The following is a 22,013-nucleotide window of genomic DNA, read 5'->3' on the forward strand; positions in this document are numbered from 1 at the left end:
TAGAACAAGTACTGTAAGTGATCTATCACACAGTGTATACTTATGCAGGAAACTCGTAAGGGATATTAAGTACATACACATACCTGGCAAGCAGACCGGAGGAAATTTGCTAATCTTTGTGAATCGATTTTAGGTGTTAGAGCTCCATTCACTGACATATCCTGGCTGTTTATGGGACCTAAGAAAAAAACAAAACCAAAACCAAACTTGAAGCTTCAAAAGGGAATCAATGAAGAAAACCGTAAGAACAATGCAACTTTTAAGCAAGAGGAGAGTGGCAGGAATAAACTTCTCTTCAGCAGAAGTAACAATACTGATGAACAAGATCTGTAGGGGAATCATATCTGCTGCGAACAGAAACAGCAATCCAGAAGGAAGAAACTATTTATTCTCCACCCCCTCCACAAGTGGATTCAGAGTGCCTACAGTAGTTCGTTATCAGTGCAGCCTGGCACATTACAAATTCTGAACAATTAATGGGTGCAAAAGAGAAAGTTTACATGCATATGTCCATAAATGAATAAGATTAAAATGCTCTTCACCTCCAGATACAAGGGCACTTTCTCCTGGATGCTGTGTCCATTTCTCCAATGTCTCAACTTCCTCAGTCTGAGTGTCTCTCTCCAGATTATCCTCATTACACTGAACATATGCCTAAAATACAGAGATAAAGTGATCAATACATGTGTGACACAGCTAAGAATGACAGCACACAACTGAACAGAACTTAGTCTTTTTAAAACTGATGTGCTCAACCTCTTCTGTTTGTAAATTCAGACCTAAGCAAACTGACAGCGTCACTATTTTGTGTGTGCACATTTTATCACATTTCACACAAGAGTGTTAGATCTACTACAAAAATACAGAATGTCTTACATGATGCATAAACACTAAACCCAGTGCACTTGGGACAGTGAGCCACAGACATACAGAAAGTCCTTTAGAAATAGAGAAGGAACATAAGAGAGCCCTCTTCTAACACAAAAAGGAAACGGCCTGTTTGGCCAAAACATTTTGATATCATTGCTTTACAGTAATTAAGGCTTAGAGATAAAAAAATATTGATTTGTTACTTTAATGTACTTTCTTTTGTAAGGAAAAACATTTTCCAGAACAAGAACCAGCACTTTCAGGATTTAAGTATTACTACATATTTGTTACCTACCTGCTTAGTGTTCATTTTACCAAAATTCCTGATATACATGTCGTACTCATTTACAGGAGGCAAATCCAATAAAGGAAAACTAACTGAGAAGTCCAGATCAATTAGTGGGAGAAGTTCTGAACTCCGTTTTCTTTAGAATGAATTACAAGAGAGAAACACAAAAATGGTTAAGACCAAGCATTTGGTATTCCAAAAGAGAAAACATGATTTTGTACAGTACCAGAGATCTAACAATACATTGATCTAGGAGAACTGAAGCTGTATCAAAACTGACTGATAAAAATATATCAGTAGAAGTACATATAATATTATGAGTTCTTATTTAATGTTATGCTGAGATAATTATCATATTTGAAAATGCAATACTGATTGCAAATGGCAAACTTATGTGGTTTATTAAACAACCCAAACTGTCAAAGCCTAGCACAATCATCTTGCCTAAGTCTCTTTCTTCCTATATTTAGGATGGTGGCTAATTCTCTTCAACTCATTTTATTAACTTACATCATCTACATGTGTACATGCTTTATAAAGATCATCTAGAATGTCCTGGTTTTGTTAGACTTATGCAGATATATTTTGAATGACCTCCATCGGTAATAGACTGCCTGAATTTGTATCCCTTTACATCACTAGGGGAACAAATAACAATAGCGGCAATCCTAAAATGTATTGTAAACATATGTAAGAAATTAATTTATTACTGATTCATAACCTGTGGACATGAATACTGACCTCTTCCCCAAAAAGTACGCCTCCAAAACCCATCTATTTGGCTTGATCTAAATTGTATGAAAATGAGTACTTGAGATTGAGGCAGACTATGTATTTTTCCACTTGTATTTTTTGTTTTGCGTAGGATTAGCACACTGTACAGTATTTGAGATACCTGAATCTCTTTGTCCTATGAAATCTCAAATCTTTCTTTCTTCCTAAACTCCCTTGCTGGAATGATTAAAAAAATAACTCAACTGCCTTACCCAGCTTCCCTCAATCCTTTTACTTTCTGCCTACCTCAATTCTTAATTTTTTCATCTTTGCTCATAAATAAAACTACATTTTGATTCTTAATTGGAAAACAAGTCTACCTTCATATCCTGTATCTTACTCTGACAATTAAAAAAAAGTTATGTGATATTAAAACATTTATGGGATATTACTTATCATCAACTACAGAGATTAATACCACTCCGCTTGTATGAATGTGTGGATAATCAAAAGACAGTCAATCTTTGTCACAATTCACACAACTATCTATCTGCTTTAATGTCATTTTACTGCTAAGATATTTTAAGAGTTAACTGCTTGAATTACATACAGATGTCTGTTTACAAGTCAATTCCATGCTCTTGCTGTAGTACACATTCCTCCACAGTAAGAAAATGTTCTCCATTTCTCTCTTGCACTTCCAGGTTTTTTTAATATATTTAATATAAACACAACCCAGACACAATTACGGGTCTGTAGCAGTTCCGTACCTAAACAGTGTTACAGATGCATATCCTAGTTGCAGTTTCTTCTCAGTAAGATAGTCTTTGAAAAGGGAAAAGACTAGAGCAACATGAGCTGGAATTTCTCCTCCAATATTTTAGGCTGGATTTTTCTTTATGCATAAGGACAATTTTCACATCTCCTTTTTGCTACTTGATGACATCTATTGCATTTTCTTACCCACATTTTATTTTTACTTCTAATTCCTAATACACCACCTCTTCACAAACATTGTGGGCAGATTGCTGAGATTAATTCAAACGTATGAAAGTTGCTTCCTAGTTACAAATCTTGATACATGCAGACAAATCCTTAAAATAAACTAATAAGCCTCATATGAATACTTACAACGCCAAAGTGTCACAGCTCATTTATGTGATGCTTTCAGTCTATTTGCTGGTAATGATGTATCATTACAGCATTAAATTCCACAAACGGTTTCTTTTTCCATTAAAATGTTGGTTATCTTCACAGAGTATATACGTTGTTAGTATGTACATGAAGTTACATACATAGTCATAATCAGTAGAGGCTGACAAACATTTCAGAAGGCAATTTTTCAGAGAGATGCCTTCCTGAATTTCCTAATCTGTCTCCACTGTCTAGAGAGAAAGCCTAGACAATGAAATCATGTAAAATTTGGGCATATAAATTTAGGCAAGGTGAATTAGACAGCCTAGACAATAAAATCTTCCTTATGTGAAGACTGGCCACTGATGTGCAGCCACAAAGCAGTGGAATCTAGTATTATCAATAAAATTTAATATTCTTGCTTTATGCATCCAGTTGATGTAATAAAAAATTGGAGATATATACAGTGCTTCAGATGAATCTGGGCTCCTGGCAAGTTTCGCAAGAAGCAGGCATCAAGTTGTTTCTTTAATATGGAGCTGTCTTAGATGTCTCAAATCTAGATCAATTTTAGATCAGTAATAACAAGTTTTTACACCAACTGGTGTTATTCCTGAAACAGAACATGCTATTTTGGCAACAGTATGTACCATATAGAGTCTTGATTATTTCAAGAAATTACAGTTCTGCAGAGCCTGAAAGCAGGCAGCTTGCCCTTTAGTACTCTAAGTCAATATCTAATGAAGTGACCAAAGAATCAACCAAAGAAAGTAGAATCCTGGCAACTCATTCTGTAATAAAATTATACACACGAACTGATATACAGATAAATTTCTGTTATAAATGGACACGTAGCAAAGCCTGTAAATTATATTTACTAAATAACTAACTACAGTTAGCTTACAAAATAATATTTGACTCTAAAAGCCTCATGTTTATAAACTCCACATATTTCAAATATACTGAACAAATTTTGTGTGGATTATTTAAAACACACTTACTTCTGCTTACTAGCCATGCTTCTGCTACTTTGTCGTTGGTTTGCCATTTGAAAATCCATGAATATTCCACAAAAAGAGTTTCTGACAGAAGAGTATTGCCTTTCTGTGATATAAAACATTGCTAGTGTTATAATTCACACTTTACAGTGCATAAAAATGTAAAGCAGTAAGTCTAAAAAGCAACGGATTTATTACAACACAGCTACTAAAAGTTACTAGCTTGCACATTACACAACACGCTCCAGCACAGTTATCAGTACAATAAGCTGCTTAGCCTCAGTAATGGGCCAGCATTTATCCTTTATTATGATCCTTTACCGATCAATTCAAAATGACTGACCATTGTAATTTTTATTTTAGAAGACCAAGATGCAGAAAGTGCCTCGTTCTTTCTCCTGCCATTAGCTGGTCCCTTGCTCCCCTGTGTACAGTAAAACGCTCTATGACCAATTCTAAAAAGCATACCAAATTCACACAGACTACACCATGTGCATGCTACACCTCTAAACAAGAATTCATCACTACAGCTAGTGGAAAACCTCATCAACACAAGCTTAACTGTTGGATGTCCTTGGATGAATAAGAAAAACATTGAAAACTACTGCTTTAAAAGCCACAGTTAATGGAACAACTACAATATCTGATGTCACATCAATTTTACTCCCTTTCCTGGCTAGGTTGTAGCTAACTGACCTTAATATCCAACTTCCAGACAGGACCAATTGTATTTCACTTCCTCAGAGGAAGACTGTCTCTATAGGTAATACTGGTAAAATACATTTAAACTTCTGAAAGTCATTACCAGAACAATCAAGAAGCATTTTAACCAAATGAGATCAAAATTTATTTAAAAAAAAAAAAAAAAGTGTTGTGTAATTTACAATAAAGTACTAAGTGCTACAATTCAGAATTTAAAATTTGATTCTATATTAGAATTCCATCCTGTTCATTAGATCTATAGCATTAATTGAATTCTTTTATTGATTCCACATGGTTTATTAGAAAAATAATAATAATTGCATAAATATTCTGCAAGAAGAAATTCATATTACAGTATACTGGTTCTGACTTGCAATGACTACGTAACTGAAAATCTATTGATACTGTAAACACTTACAGAAATTCCATGCTATTCTTCAGTGACTGTACTAAAGTTGTACAAACTACAGTAAAAAGCTGCTTCAGATTCTTTTGCACAGTGATTCTATACTGCCATTCCCGTAAGTGGAGAGTGCAAAGGGGAACCACGGCTGTAGTTAGTTAAATATGTAGATCTGGCACTCACGGGTATCAGATCAATGCTGAATGCAAGATGACAATTCTATACTAACATTTCAGAAAAAAACATGCATTTTAGAAGTGATACAGAACTATATATTTAAGTAGTATCGGTGTTTCTCTCGCCTTCCCACCCAGAGCAGTGGCTTCAACTTTGCTTAAAAGAAAAAGGCAAATTAATGGCACCGGAAGCCCCAAACTGTTCTAGCACTCCTCCAGTTTTCAAAATCCAGACTCTCATATCCTCCTCTTACCCAAAATAAGACATATTAAATGTCAGTCTGTAAATTTTTATACTTCACATTGGAAATGATTAGTAATGCCTCTGAATCATTCTTTAGCAATGTGAAAGTTACAGTACTTACCCACAAACCTAAGTGACTCATCCAGAGGACCAGATTTCTGCCTCTAGGCAGACTTCAAGAAAAAGTGGCCTGTTTACTCCTAAATTGTATGTGCTATTCATACATTTAATAAAAAAAGACTGGTATCTAGACACATACCCATGATTCGTTCCTTTTTTTCATTTTCAATTTTCTTTGGCAGTGAAGTACAAATTTGATCATTTTCTGCAGTAATTGCTCTCTGAATTTCTTCAATTTCTGATGTTCTGGAAAACAGACTCTCTCTCAGGTTTTCTTCTGCATCTCTTTCTTCACCACTTTTGTCTTCATCAGCATCAAAATCATCTTCATAATCCTTTAAAATAACAGTACTTTCAATAACTAATAATCATGCATTACAGATGTATTTTTCAAGATCTTTTAAGAAATTATAAAATGCTGCCAAAAATAAAATTCTCATACAGATGGCTATAAATCCTCTGACTAAAAGGCATTTTAAAAAAACTGTTTGATAGAAAGAAAGTGGCATGTCTTGATTGTGCAGTAATTTTAATCAAGAGAAGACAATCCCACAGTGTTGCTCTTCAGTGCTCAAAATAGGTTCCTTTTTATTTTTATCCTAAAGTAGGAACTATATGTTTAGGTTAATTATGCGTTCTTTAAAGAAATAAAACGACAGCGTTCAGTGGCATAAACACTCTACAGATGTATGAAGTTGTTAATTTGACAGTTTTAATTCAAATTGCCCTTCAATGGCAGGCTCAAATTTACTAATCTACCACACTATCTGTTTGCAAGCCCATGCACAAGGCTCACACTTCAATAAGCCTCTTAACTACGACAATTCAGTTCATGCTAAAATAATCACCTAACACAAATGATACAAACAAGTCTTAAATGTGCTCATTTCTCTCCACTGAATGGTGAAGGGCTACTACTGTGCACAGCTCAACAGCGGACACCATTCCTAACATGAAGTGGAGGTGAACTCTGGCTTCTCTGAACACAGAAGTACAGCTGGTTCAGCTAGCAATGACAGCACGTCCAACACACGCTTCTACCTTAGTAACTTTAAAGTAAACGAAGGAGAGCTAAAAAGTAAGAGTTCAATTAAACAAGTTAGTGAAGGGACTGCTGTGCGTCACTACTTTTTTCAACGATATTTTTGCAATGAAAAACGAGGGTTTTTTTTCCTCCTGAAATAGATTATTTGCTCCCATTATTTACAAAATCCAGCATTTTTCACAGAAAATCATTTAAATTATTAAAATCCAGGAAGACAGAAAGAGCATCTTGTGAAGATTTCAACTCAAAAGTTGGTTCCCAACATCTGATGAAAACTAAGTACATATATAGCACAGAGTTTCTACATAACATTCTGGTTACTTATTATCTACTGTTAGCCAAGTTAAGGTCACTGTTGCCAAAAAAGAGTAAGTAAAAACTGCGTAACATCCTGTCATTTTTACTTCTGTGAAGAAAGTTAATCACTATTTTGATACTTGAGATACACTTCAAAAGGACAATTGTGCGCTTTTACTTACTTCAAAATCATCTTCATAATTTGCTGAAAAGTTATCAAACCCAGTGTCTGAATTATAGATGTGTGAATCCTTCATTTCCTAAATGAGAAAAATAAATGAAACTGTTAAATAATCTTACCAAAAAAAATTACATCTTTATTGTCAAATCTTAGCGTAAGATGAATAGTTGTTCTTCTCAGATATTTCTACAATTTCAAGCAAACATACAACAAATTCAGTTTAGGAATATAAATAAAAGTGTATTAACAAGTGGTAATTACTGACTCAAAATAATAATACAGGAAGAAAAAACAGAACTCAACCCTGTCTTGGGAAGACCAACTGTTTTCCATCAGTATTTTTACTGGGAAAGACATACTGCTGTGTTGCCTGTCATTTCAATAGTATACAGGAGCTCTTACGATGGTGTAAGAACAAAATAAGACTATTCTACTTTTTCGAGAATTAGCCAAAATTATCCCTATACTTAAATTATACCAAGGGACTCAATCTGTTGATAAAATAGTGCAGATGTTGGAACCAGGAAAATAGAGACATGGATCCAACAGGAAAATAAGGTATTCTATACATAAATAATTTTGTTAACAATGAATCCTTTACTGTATTTACACAGAATAAGATTTATGGCATCCCTAAAATAACTTCAAAGAAATTGCCTATCTCCAGCTTATTGAACTTGATTAAAATAATGCCACTTAATTACCCCAACACGTACTCCCAACAAACAAAAAGCTTAAAATGACACACACCAAACTATTCTATCTTTAGTCAGCCTTTTCCTTCAACAGCCTCTTTGAAGTCATGGACTACATTATCCACATGTAAGGGATTTCAAAAGATTTCAAAATGGAAATAAATGTGAAGTTTTATGAAAATCATGCAGCATTACAGCACACCTATCACCTGCTTCTACACTTACAACCAAAGGACAGCAGCTGGTTGTCAAACACCAAGTTAGGCACACTTCTAGTCCTTTCATGACTCTTCAAGAGCTAGAGCCACCTAGTTTTCACAGAATGTAATACTTTCAAAGTATTAAGTACATTATATAGCAGTAAACAGCTTCTATGGATATCTTACTTTTCAGAGTCATCAGACTCCTAGAACCAGGACTATAGTACTTCAGTCTTTCTTTCTGGTTGCCACATTTTGTCATTTCTCAGATCAATCTTTGGATTAAGAATAAATTGTATTAGTCAGATCATCCATCTGGGCATAAAGTGCAAACCCATGAAATTTTATTTATTTATCCCTGTTGAGTCAGATCTTAAGTAGGGATCTCACCCACCTAAGTTGCCTCCTATTGCCAATGAAGACCAAGAAGATAATGGAAAAGGAGACTAAATACAAAAGGACAGATCTGTCTATTTCTCTCCACAAAACAGAAAGGAAATTTAGGGAAATTTAGGTCCTCACCACAGACAATTCACACCTAAAGGTGAGATGAATCTGGGCCTTAAAGATTGGCATCAATGCCAGTTGCTACCTGGAACCTCAGCTGCTGCAAACAATAGAGGAAGAGAATAGTTTGAACATATCAGTTCATCCAGGGTGACTGTTGGCCACAGTGGTTAAGAGCTGTGCAGAATAAATCTAAGGATATGTCAGAAAGCTACTTCTTTCGGAAACAGGTAAGTGTTTATGTCACATACAGTACTACACAAGGCATTGATGAAAATTCACATTCAGTACTGTGTTCAACTCTGGTCACCTATATTCAAGAAAAATCAGAGCAATTGAAACAGACAAAGAGACAACTGCTAGAATGATGAGAGGAATGAAGAATATGGCTTGTCTAGGTCAGCAAAATTAAGTCAGAGAAGAGACAAACACGCTTTCAATAAGCTCATTAGGGGGATAAAACCCTAAAAAAGTATTTGAGCTAGCACTAAAGCAAGCATAATGGAACTGTATTGGAAACTAGAAGGAAAGAATAACAGAGGTTTTAGAACATCCTTGAAAGAGAAGTATTTCTGGCATGAAAACAGCCATGTTTAATAGAAGTTAGTATAGTTTTGAAAAATGCACGTCTGAAAGATACATGAAAAATAAATCGCTGCCCATAACATGAGAATATAGAAGAGGACATCTTCATTAGGTACTACTACTTTTTCCTAAATCAGGACCATAATCCTAAAACATTTCAAAACAGAATTTGGATTCTGGGGGATGGTTACAAACAGTTGAAAAAATGACAAAATACTTTAAAACTTTTTACGGTATAGTTAGGCTGTAACGACACAGGCTGGTCCAAATAAACCAGTCTATACTCCTTGCACTTCAGACTTGCTGAATACGTTGTCCTGTCCGCAACTGTCCATTTAAACATTTAAAAAATACTTTCCCCTTTCTTATGGCAACTGTTTTAAAAGACATGTATGAATTACATTGCTAGCTGCTGCGTTTTACTTGGTTTACACTACATATTATTTGCCTATGTCAGCTGTTTATATAAAGAAATAATATACTTTATGTGTAGATGATTTGTAGACGATTTGTATGACATCTAAACTCTTCCCATTTATTGATAATTATTTTTTCAAGCATAGAAGATACTGAAATACAGTTGAATACCTGGCTACCTTCAATGCTTAGCAAATTTATACAGAGTAAATCCACTTTCCAACTCTGTATCCAGAAGGAGAGGTTAGGAGATACCTGAAGACCAATATAAATAAATCTTATCTTAGAATGGCACTATATTGAAACACATATTGTAATTGTTACTAATCCCAAGAAAAACGCAACATTCTAAGTTCGAAGCCCAAATAGTTTTACCTCTTGTTTTGTGTCCCTTTCCTCTTTCTCAATGAGTTTTCCTTTATCTTTTACCGTCCTACTGAAAAAGAGAAAATCAATTTTATTGGTTAACTCAGAAGAAAGAACTAGTTTTGCTTTGCTTTTGTTTTCTGGGGTTTTGTTTGTTTGTTTTAGAAAAAACAAGTATTTTTTCCTGAAATTATTTTTAATAATCTTTAATTTAAAAAAAAATATAATTTAATCCTGAAAAAAATTTCCAATAAACTGAAATATTTCTACAAATACTTTTATAGGTCTCTATTTATGGTACAAAATTATAATGAAACAGCCAAGTGATTAACCAGCTAAGAACTGCAAAAACCTTGTCCAAATTTAATGCCTATAATTGCATCAAAACGGAACAAAAAGTAAGGAGGAAAAAACCTATTAAACCCACACATTTATTAGTTGTATTAATATCCGCTGCAAACTGGAGATCAAGATCAGGTTGGTGTAATACGCTCTAAAGCTATAAATCACAGACTGACATTCAAACCTGGTCTCTCATTCAGGGGTTTTATTTACAAGGACAATACAATCAGGGTTAGATTGCAGGAGAAAATCAACAGCCAGCTCTGTTCCTTAACAACATATCTAATTTTTTTATGAGTACTGACAGACTTCAAGAAAAGAATGTGCTGACTTCTTAAGTAAGCGGGTATTCATATATACTGCTGTTGGGACTGACAAACCTAAGAAAAGGCACCAATAAAAATAAAAATTTGGCTGGATCCTCTCATAACAAATCAGAATGTCAACGTTGACAGTGCTTGAGGCTGAACCAGGGTTTTGGGACATGCAATAAACTATATTGCCTTCCTTGCCATTCAGAAATGGCTAACTCACAAGAAAGACACAGACCTGTTGGAATGAGTGCAGAGGAGAGCCACAAAAATGATCAGGGGGCTGGAGCACCTCCCCTATGAGGTCAGGCTGAGAGAGTTGGGTTGTTCAGCCTGGAGAACAGAAGGCTCTGGGGAGACCTTATTGTGGCCTTCCAGTAATTAAAGGAGAATTATAAGAAAGATGGGGACAAACTTTTTAGCAGGACCTGTTGCAATACGACAAGGAGTAATGGTTTTAAACTAAAAGAGGGCAGATTTAGACTAGATATAAGGAAGAAATTTTTTACAATGAGGGCGGTGAAACACTGGCACAGGCTGCCCAGAGAGGTGGTAGATGCCCCATCCCTGGAAACATTCCAGGTCAGGTTGGACGGAGGTCTGAGCAACCTGATCTAGTTGAAGATGCCCCTGCTCACAGCAGGGGGGTTGGACTGGGCGACCTTTAAAGGTCCGCTACAACCCAAACTATTGTAGAATTCTATGACATCTTGCTATCCTGGGGTAGAAAAAAAAAAAAGGATTACAAATACATACATTTTTCTATGAATCCTCTCAGAGGCAAAACACCAGATTTTTTATTTTTTTAAGTGCTATAGTATTGTACAAAGGGTCTATGAAAAAAATTATATGCAACCTAGATATTTGAGATCAAGAATTCACGCTTATTGTTTTGGTGGTAACTGAATCTTAGTAGATACCATACAGTATATACTTATTTTAAATCTCTGAATTTACCTTACATGTTGATGGCTCATTTCTTCTTGAATCCTCTCCTCTTTTTTGCATTCGCTGTTCTGTAAAAAAGTCACAATATTCATGTGTCAGAAATGCTGGGAGGAAATATGTATATGAACCTACATTAGTAGTAGTGATATTGAACAGTAAGAAAGGTTTCTAATTAATTATTTCAATGACACATACTATTTTTTTTTTATCAGTCATTGCTTATAAGTTCTGTGTATGAACTAATGTCAGAACAATCTCCTCCTTACAGATATGGTAAGCAAAGAAAATAAAACCCCATGAAAGATATGCTAAACACAAAATACGAGCCTCTCCTGAAAATTTTAAATACTTGCCATTGAAGTTTGGTGACATCCCTTTCTGCAACACATTTCAGAAAAGAAACAAGAAGGGATCTTGAGTCTTCTTCTTTGCTTAAAAGACCTTTTTATGATTTACCAGCGTAAATTCCGGCTTTTTTTATACGATAACTTCACATTTGTGTATTAGTAATAATGGTCAAAAACTGCTCTGGGCCCGGTGTATACTGCTTAAATTGTAAGCCCAGAGCACTTTCCTAAATAACCCCTAGGCATGGCTGAAAACCTGATAGGGACTAAGGGTTGACGTCAGTGGGCTGTGGCCAGCGTGTTCCAAAGAATGAGATTTTAACAGTATGGACTGCAACAATTCACACCAGTTGGACCCAGGGACAGGGAACAGTCTCAGGCACTTTTAATCCCCAGTACAGGGACTTGAGTCTTAAATTCTGCAATATGACGGTTTGCCTAAGTTTGGAAATGTATTCAATAGGTTGTTTAAGATAAAGGTGCTTTTCTCTATCCATGAGCATGAGGAAAAGAAAACTCTGAAACAGAAGCATCAGCATCAGCACATATATTCTGTAACAGCTACTTGAGTTAATTTCCAAGGAAGTCAAACCCTGAGCAAGCTCCTGATAGGACTTTTGAATTCTGCTACAGAAAGTCAGTTGTGGTGAGCCCCTACACTGAAAATGCCTAATATTTTCACTAGAAAATACATTTCTGAACTTTTCTTTGAGAATTTTGTACACCTTCACTCTTTAGGCAGCAGGAGAAACTACCGTAGACCATCTGAATGGTTCTGTGTTCCATAAAACTTACCTGATTTTAAGAGTGACAAATTACTATATATTTCTTCTGTCATTCTTGTAGAATGAGTACTTGTCCATAAAAAACAATTTAAAATGTCAAAGTTTTGATTAAGTCTCTAGGATACAACATCATGCTCTGTATTAGAAACATAAAAGATATTCTGTGGCTTCAGAAGTAGAGGCAAACCCCATAAATATAAGGGATCTCTACTCACACGCCTACTTGTGAGTTAGATATTCACGCTCCCTTCATTGCTAACATTGAAAATAGTTTATTAATTTTTTTTTTCCTCCATAAAGGCATCCAATACATTTTAATGGACCTCTAGCCTATTCTCATCTCCACATCAAAGTGTTAGTAAAACTTTCAAAAGCCACAGCAATAAACAATTTTATGAATAAAAGACATTTCTAACATATCGACAAGTTTCTAGTTTAACTTCCATGGAAGGAATCAGCTGTGGGTTAGGATACTTAAATGCAGATGTAGTATTTTAATCTACCACTTTAGCCTCAAGTTTCAGAAAATGTTGACTTACAATCCTAGCATTTTTTATTATTCACCTTATCAATGATGATATATCAGCAATTAAAGTATGTTTTAAGGTAACTTTTTAAAGTCTTAACAAAACTAACCCTTAGATCATGCTTCTTTCTTTCATTTTCTCTGCTTCTTAGTCTCTCATTAGCTTCTGCTGGTTGCCCTTCTCTATCTCCATGGGACGATCCCTCTTTAGATCTCCTTGATTTATGTTTTTCTTCCTCTTCCTTTTCATAACGTTTATGCCTTCTCTCTTTTGAAAGCCTCTCTTTTCCTGGCCTAACAGAATGGTCTTTTTTTTCTCTGTGTCTTCTTTCTCCCTCTTTATCCAACTCTTGATCTTTCTGTAACCTGTGTACATGTTCATCTTCTTCAACTCTGTAGGCCAAAAATTTGTCAATGCTCTTTTTGGTATCACTATCCTGGAAAGAAAACAGTAATATTGAAGAGTCAGGAAGTTCTCCAAGACTGTTTTATCTTCACAAATCTATCCATTTTTGACCATTAGAACAATGGATTTGTAAGTACCTAATCTCTTTCTGCCATGTGGATCTTAAGACACTTTTTTTAATCTCCTATGACAGCAAGTTTCAAATCATTATATCACTTGAGATTCTGATATTTCTTCTGGGACATTGCATACTCTGCTACTGAAAATTCTTTGGATTATGTATTCTTCACACAAAAATTCAGTTCTTTGTTTACTAGGTCGTCTAACACAAAATAGGATGTATGCTTACCAACATCCTTGTAATAAAGGCATAAATAGCAGATGGAAAATTTAGATGTAGCTGTACAAAAATAAATCACTGTTTGCTATGTAAATTTTATTTTACTTTTACTTTAAAATAAGAATGAAGTATGTCCTTAAAATAGAATGGCTCAGACCTATTTTGTTGGTATGTGTTTCGTACACTTCTGAGGACCTTACTATCTATGCATCTCTTAGCTTTCTTGGGAACTGGAGCCTGATCCAGTTTTTTCATTATTCTACAATTTTATCTTATTCCATTATGAAACACTTCATTCCTTTCCCTTCCTTTACCTTCTTTTCTGTACGTTGTCTTTCTTGCTCTTCACTTCTTGTTTTCTCATCTTCTAGAACACATATGTACCCATTAATGAACAAATTTTATTATACTCAAACTCTGTACATAATTAATTCTAGCACGTAGAAAAGAGTATTTCAGTGGCATGGGTTTTCTGAAACATAAAAGCTTTCTAAAAATAACTTGATATTCCATTGAAAAAGTTGGTTGCACCTTTTTCTTTCCCAGTGAATCCCCCTGTTCCCAACTGTCTTGTGCAATGGTAAGAATAATGACACACGCTACTAACTTCAGCAATCAGCCTGCAACTTGGGAATTCAAATGGATCACTCAGTAGAGAATGTCTAGTCAGGAAAGTCCTTATTCTCTTCACGTCAACTGACCAACAAAATCAGTGACATTCACCCTCTCTTCAGAGGAAGAAAAACTAACGTCAGAATTTTTAAAAGCACCAAAATAAAACTAGGTTACCATAAGATTCTGTAAAGATACACATTGCAGTAGGCATTCACACCTGCCTGTCTTTATCCTCTCTGTACAGATGGGGGTACGGTTTCAGAGTATTTCTATCTAAATAGCAAATATTTCAAAGTACCAGAGCAACCCAAAGCAACTTACCTAAATGATGCCTGCTTTCTCTTCTTCTGCGATGTTCTTTATCTCTTCCTTCAAAAGATTTCACATTATTTTCTGTATCTATTTGTTTTATCTCATGTCTTTTATGCTTTTTCTCTCGTTCTCTGTTGCTCTCCCTGTCTTTATCTTTTGGTACACTGTATCTTTCCTTCTCCAAACTCGACTCTTGAAGTTTATCTTTGTGTGTCTCTCGGTCTCCTTCTGTCTGGTGCTCTTTCCCTCTTTCTCTCTCTCTCACTTTATGCCTGTCTCTTTCACCAGATTTAAATCTCTCTCTCTCTCCCGTTCTTTCCTTGCTCTTCCCTCTGTCTTTGCGTTCATGTTTATGTGTGTCTGTGTCACGAACAGACTTCTCTTTCTGCACTTTCTTTTCTCTATGCTTTTGCTCTTCATTTTGACTATCTGGTTGTGATGCCTGAAACAAACAAACAAACAAACCAAGACAAAACAAAAACTAATATTATAATTCTGCAATCTATTTTGATATAGTATATTAATAAAAAAAAATCAGTGGACTGCTAACTAGGAATTTAATTTCCCAAATCCTATTAAAATGCTGACATATTTCTAGGCTTACTTTGTAAATTTACGAACATTATGTCTGTACTTACTGTAAAAAGAATTAATGAATTAAATAAATAATAAGCTGCATTTTCAACATGTTTGAAAATAATTTGGTATAAAAAGAAAATTTACTGAGGAACTGTGCATTCTGTTTAAAACCTGGTTGAAAAATTAACTAAGCATCTTAAAGCTGTTAGCTCCTGTAGATAGAAACTGTGCCATCTTCTCTAATACGTAACAGATATAAACAGTAATAGTAGATGACATCCTGCAGCTGCCTTTAGAATAGAAGATTAGCTTTTACTCAAACAGAAATCAGCATATAAAAACTATGAAAGAAAGTTTTTGGCCTAGATCCCTTGAGGATATAACTATTCTTATATTTTTCTAAAGTCATAAGAGATTATATTTTAACCTTCCTGAAGCAAGTAGCCTAACTCCCTTTGATTTCACTACACCCATGTTTTCAGCTATTTACTCAATGCAGAAGAAACAGAACTTGCTTTGGTTATAGTCAATGAGTGAATTAAACGTTATCCATCTGTTTCACAGAAATGAAAGTCCAATCACATCATTTTTGTTGGAACTAAGGTGTTTCAACTCAAATTTGTTTGCTTTAGCCCACACAGAAATAGTGGAAATGTTACTGAACGTCTAAAAAAATAGGAAGCACTTACACTGTAGCACTGGCACCGAAATAACGGGGAGCTTTGAAATGTAATTGACAGAAAGCTAGATAATAGAGTAACAAGTAGGATGCTTTAGTTTATCAAAGGACTAATGAAGATCTGCACAAGACATGGAAAAAAGATACATATTGGAAAACAGTTTTTTAAAAAATACGGCACAAAACTAATATGAATATCAGTGGTGTAACTGATTGGAGCCTGAATGCCTATTTGACCAGCGGATAAAGTAATTAACCAGTTTAAAAGCACATGACAAACATGATAGATGATGATAACGAATTCAATACATAATAGACGTGTAGGAAAGTGAATAAGTACATATTAAGCAGAGCTGTAACTTGGATTTGGGTGGCCAGCAAACCAGACCTCATTATGTGCTTTGTGATTACCACCACAACAGTATTTTTTCAATTTACCTAATTAAGACATCTGTGGAGTGATCTTACACAACTTGTGTAGCTAGAAACAGTTGAATGGGTCAGCCTCTGGACACCCTTGGACTAGACAGATTCCAGAACAGTCAGTTGTGGCGAGGAAGTTGGCAGCTACACATTAAATCTGCATCACTGAATACAAACAGTACAGATCTTTAAAGCGCCTGGCGTACCAAAAAGCCTTATAGAGCTACTATAGATCCCACAAGGCAGAGTGGCCAATAGAACAAGCAGCCAACCCTCTGTCTTTAGACCATCTATAAATTCCATTGCTGTAAGATAACTTAACATCAAAACTAGTAGAAATAAAATAAAATCACCCTAAGATGTTTCCTAAGTTCTTCTGATTTCCAAGTATCTTCTCTGGTTCTTCTCTAGAACAGAACAGACAGAAAAAGACTGAGTAACCCATTTTTTTGAGTCACCCCAAACTCAGCTGTAAGAATATTTCAGGGGATAAAGAACATGGGCAAGCAGCGCATCTAAAAATACGATGACAAATGTAATCCTTCTTTTTTTCAGCAGCAGGGATCTGACATAACCCCAACACATTTTTGTTAGACTTTTAAACACTTAAAGTTAAAAATAGTTAGATTACTGTGCATTTCAAGCAAACCAAGGAAGCTTCTGGTTTAGAAACTGCACGCATTTCAAAAAACGCTGGCACTATTTTTCAATCATCTGTCACTTAATATTTTAAAATGGTTCAGACTACATGTGTAAGTTAACTGCCATATGAAATATTTGTCTGCAGCACTGAAGAAAAAAGTAAAAAGATAATTAAAATAATCAGAGTATACATGGAGACTGTTTCACTAGACTTCTCCCTAATTAAATAGGTTGTATTTCTTCTATCTTCATTTGCAGAGTTACTGCCCTTAACTGCTTGGCTGCTGCTAAATAGAATAAACTAAAAGAATCATATTGTTTGAGACCAATAAAGCAAATGAGGAATTTTAATCTATTGAATATTTGTAACTAATTCATTGAACCATGATGACTATATTCAAAGCATCATGACGAGGCTACAATTATTCTCAAATTTAGACTTGGTAAAAGTTACTGAAGATTAACAAAATAATTGCTGACGCATATTTGAATAGTGAGCTGCACTGGAGGGAGAAAATAAACATATTATGCCCAGTTTTTTGCTATTTCATTATATGGAAGTATCATTGTGGAAGCCCTCAAATAGGTAAGAAGCTCGAGTGATAGCCTTGATTTGACAGAACAGAAAGAGCAAAAGGAGGCTTTCTCATACAGTGTAGCTGTCAGTATGACCACCTCTGGGTCTTTGGCAGACTTACACCAACTTATACTGAAAAATTCTAGATCAAAGTTTAATTTTCCATCACAACTCACCAACTCATCTCCTTTCAGTAAAGAGGTTACTGATGTACCACAGTTACTCAAATATCTGAATGAAAGTTTTTAGAGTGGTCCTAACATGCTGTTACACATACCCTGCCCAGCCACTCTGTTTCCTACTCCATTTTCTATTCAGCTTGATCACAAATTAATTAGCTGCAAAATCCAGATTCACACAACAGTAATAAAAGTGATCTGATACTTCTGCTTTTTCAAGTATCTATGTAACACCAGCATAGAATGAATCACAGAATGGTTTGGGTTGGAAGGGACCTTGAAGATCATCTAGTCCCACCCCCTGCCATGGGCAGGGACACCTTCCACTAGACCAGGTTGCTCCAAGCCCCATCTAACCCGGCCTTGAACACTGCCAGGGAGGGGGCAGCTGCAGCTTCTCTGGGCCACCTGTGCCAGCGTCTCACCACCCTTGTAGTGAAGAATTTCTTCCTAATATCTAATCTAATCCTATCCCCTTTCAGTTTGCAATCATTACCCTACCATATCCTACCACTAAGCTCCCTGATCAATAGTCTCTCCCCACCTTTCCTATAGGCTCCCTTTAAGTACTTTAGCATGTCCATGTAGTTTTATTCATGTTGGAGCTCTCCAAACTTTTCACAATTTAACACCATCACACAAAAGTTACGTGGGTTCCTAAAGAACTAAACCCCAACACTTAGCAGTTACAGGAGTATCAATTATTAAATATACTTTATCTACAATCTGAAACTTTAACAGCTTTGGCTATACTCATAAACCATCCACCCTATTCTGCAAAAAGGTCTGCGGCGGATACAGCCTCACCCTTCTGCTAGAGGAGTAAGGGCTTCCTTACTGCCGCTACTTGGGTGAGAGTTTCACCGGCATGCTGACAAAACAAGGAGACCCGAACTCTACAGGGAGCGCCAGGGGGGTTCTCGGGGCCAGCAGAAGAAACACTAGGGCTGTTCCCTGCCTTCGCCCCCACAGAAGCCGTATCTTACTCAACGCCAAGGGACGCGAGCGGCGGCAGCCGGGTGAGAGGATGGCTTCGGCAGGCGCCAAGGCGCCCAAAGCGTAAAGGGCCGGGAGCAGGGGGAGGCTGAGCAGAAGAACAAGCCGGGCCGGACGGCGGTCGCACCCCGCGGCCACCGCCCCCGGCGCCTCCTCAGGGCCCGCCTGGAGCGGAGGAAGGGAAGAGGCGCGGCGGCCCTTCGCGCGGTGCTCGCAGGAGCCGGGCCTGGGCGGCACCGGCAAGCTCGGCGGCTCCCCAGGGCCCCGGCCGCCTCCCCGCGGCCCCTCACCTTGTCACCCTCCATGGCGGGGGCGGGCCGGGCACCGCCACCCCCCGCCTCCGAGCGGGCAGGAAACGAGGGCAGCTGCGTCCGGGCCTGCCTAGCAACAGGCGGCCAGGGCGGAGCAGCCGAGCGGCGGAGCGACCGATGAGCGCCGGTGCCCGCCGCCAGGCCGGGCGGGCGGTGCTGCCGCAGGGGGTTGTGGGGAAGGGAGAAGGCGGTGAGGGAGCGTGTCATGGCGGAGCTGCATGTACCCCAGCGGGATGGCGCTTGGCCGTCTGCAGCCCTTCCTGGGCGAGAAGCGGCACTCCGGGACGCCTGCGGGGAGGCTCTGCCGGTGCCCAGCTGGGCAGGCTCGGGCGGAGGGGCCCTGGGGCCCGGGCCCGGGGGCGCCATCCCGTGAGGCGGCCCGGGGAGTGCCTTGGGCTGCTGCTGCTGCTGCTCGCTGCCGGCCCTTGGCGGGCCAAGCGTGCCATGGGCCGCTCCTGGCCGCGGCTCGCTCGCTTTCAGCCAAGGCACGCGCCGTTACTGCGGGGACAAAAGGGAGACAGGCGTGATGAACCTGCCGTGTACCCGGGCGTTAGGTACAGGCGGGTGTGAACAACACCTGGAGAAGTAAAAATGTTAATAACAGTCCCACAGTAACAAATACCGGAGCTGTTTTCTGCAGCAAAGCGCAAGTGGCAGCTTACCAAGCAGGCGTGAGGCAAGCTGGAGGTAAACGATGAATGCCTGCAGGAAAGGGGTGTGCGATTTCCACAGCAAGTATTTACAACCTATTAACGTGCCATTTAAAAGACCGGGTGAAAATTCCTCCAGGCACTTTTTAACTTTGACTATTTTTTTTTTAAGAGTTAAAAAAAAAAAGTTAATATGTAACTATTACTGCTAATATTAATCATTGTTTGTAGAAAACTGACTACTAAGAGAAAAAAAAACCACGAAGGAAGAGGCATTTTTGAGAAACATTCTTGCAATAGTTCAATGGGGAGTTTGTCACAGTGACTTCAAAGAGATAAAACTTAACCCCTTACACTTGGCCTTAGTCAGTTGACAAATATGTACAAAGCCTTGACACAGTTGCCTCTTATTCATGTTTCCAGAATAAATTAAAAATGCTGTAAAAGTTGCCCCATTGTCTGGACTATGCAATATTTTCCTTTATCATGTAGCACAAAACCAAACACAAGCAGGCAATTAGGAGGAAAAAAAAAAAAACCTCAGTATTTTATTGAAAAAAACCCAAGCCAACAAACCACCATTAACTGTAAGTGTGACCTCTAAGGGTTAAATTACATCCACCTAATACAAGCATCTATGGATACTAAACTATTTCTAAACATCCTTATGAATTATTTAGCTGTCTTTCTCAGAGCAATAATAATCTATAAGCATTTTCTGTCTTCTTCCCTGAGCAAATAAAAATGCACTTACAAGCCATCTTGGGTTAACTCAAAGAGCTCTTTAGCCGAAGTGGTGACAGTGTTACAATCACATGGAACTGGCATCCGCATAGTAAGGGCTGAAGGACGAAAACTACCTGCAAGTACTAAATTGAATTTTGTTTTTAACCACAATATAGCAAATACATGTAACTAAAACTAGCAAATGTAATACCAAAGACCAGACAAAAGAAAAATCTTTTTTTGAGTTATGGTCCTACCTACTCTTTAGAATATGCATATGCTTTTCTTACCAAAACAAAGAAACAAAATCAGTTTTGGCTGACAAAAGCTCTTCCTTACCGCTATTAGAGTACACCAGTCAGACAGCTTTATGGCAAGAGACAAATACAGCTGTGGGAAGGCACCACTAGAGGGTTTGGAAAGAACTTTTCAAACCTTGAAGCCAGGGATCAAACTGAAGTTTAGCTGCTGCAAGAGAACACAAGCTGGAATAACACCTTTGGAATAATAGAACTAAAATCTGTGCATGTTTAAGTGTTTCCACCATGTATTCAAATAAACTACAGTTTCTCACCGACACAGGGGAAAAAATGAATACATCAGTAGTTTTACTGTCTTTATAAAAATGGGTGTTAGAATCATGTGAATACAGGGAGTAAAACGGCACATATCTGTTGTGTTAATAGACAGTATAAAAGGCCCTAGCTTTTCCTGGAAAGAAAAGTGATGTAAACAAGGCTTTTTGGGAATTTTAATACAATTTTAGCTTCTACATACTTTTCTCTTGTCCAGCTTGGACACATATCTTCTTCTTCACCTGCACTGTTAGCTAAAAAAATAGGAATATAAAATAACTCAGCTTTTTACATTCTGTAGTAATAAACGATTTTTTTTTGGTCTTTAGATGTTTCTCTAATCCTGCAAAGCAGTAATGCATTTTTCTTCACCTCTCTATGGCATGTCGCACCACAGCATTACACCAAAAAATTACTGGAAATATCAGCTCTCATAGGGACAGCATGGCAACCCTCCATCATGCTTAAAAGTGATGATTCTTTTCTTATTTTTTTAAAAAAAAAAAAGGTTTTTGTATGAATGAAGAGATTTGTTAGGATCTAGGCTTTGTAGCTATATTTTTTCCCTTTTTTAACCAATTTCTGCTGAAGCCTTACAAAAATGAGAAGAAAATTCAAATATTACTGTCAACAGAGGTGCATAAATGACCTTTTGCAAAGTGTTCAACATGCTTATGTTAGTCCTCAGGGTTCATAAAGAGAAACAGCAAAAATGTGGATCTCTGAAGTATTGAACTATAACTTGTAAGAATCCCATTAGGGAAAAAAAAAAAAAAGGAGAGATGATTATTGTGAAAACTT

At 37.1% G+C, this 22,013-nt stretch overlaps 1 protein-coding gene across 1 annotated transcript in view; it reads right to left on the minus strand.

The window, feature by feature from the left end:
• DYNC2I1 (dynein 2 intermediate chain 1) overlaps positions 1–19,255 on the minus strand; it is a 30,801-nt gene extending 11,546 nt beyond the window's left edge. Inside the window, exons 1-13 of the mRNA XM_086466801.1 lie at positions 19,241–19,255; positions 16,910–16,963; positions 14,885–15,317; positions 14,263–14,315; positions 13,313–13,639; positions 11,554–11,612; positions 9,953–10,013; positions 7,175–7,252; positions 5,790–5,985; positions 4,009–4,111; positions 1,166–1,295; positions 543–654; positions 84–178 (exon numbers count right to left, since the gene is read on the minus strand). Coding sequence (XP_086322927.1) covers positions 84–178; positions 543–654; positions 1,166–1,295; positions 4,009–4,111; positions 5,790–5,985; positions 7,175–7,252; positions 9,953–10,013; positions 11,554–11,612; positions 13,313–13,639; positions 14,263–14,315; positions 14,885–15,317; positions 16,910–16,963; positions 19,241–19,255 — 1,716 coding nt within the window. The remainder of the gene's footprint in view (positions 1–83; positions 179–542; positions 655–1,165; positions 1,296–4,008; positions 4,112–5,789; positions 5,986–7,174; positions 7,253–9,952; positions 10,014–11,553; positions 11,613–13,312; positions 13,640–14,262; positions 14,316–14,884; positions 15,318–16,909; positions 16,964–19,240) is intronic.
• Between the last annotated feature and the right edge of the window lie 2,758 nt (positions 19,256–22,013).

The sequence above is a fragment of the Leptosomus discolor genome, chromosome 6, assembly GCF_034619465.1.
Source record: "Leptosomus discolor isolate bLepDis1 chromosome 6, bLepDis1.hap2, whole genome shotgun sequence".
Taxonomy (NCBI): domain Eukaryota; kingdom Metazoa; phylum Chordata; class Aves; order Leptosomiformes; family Leptosomidae; genus Leptosomus; species Leptosomus discolor.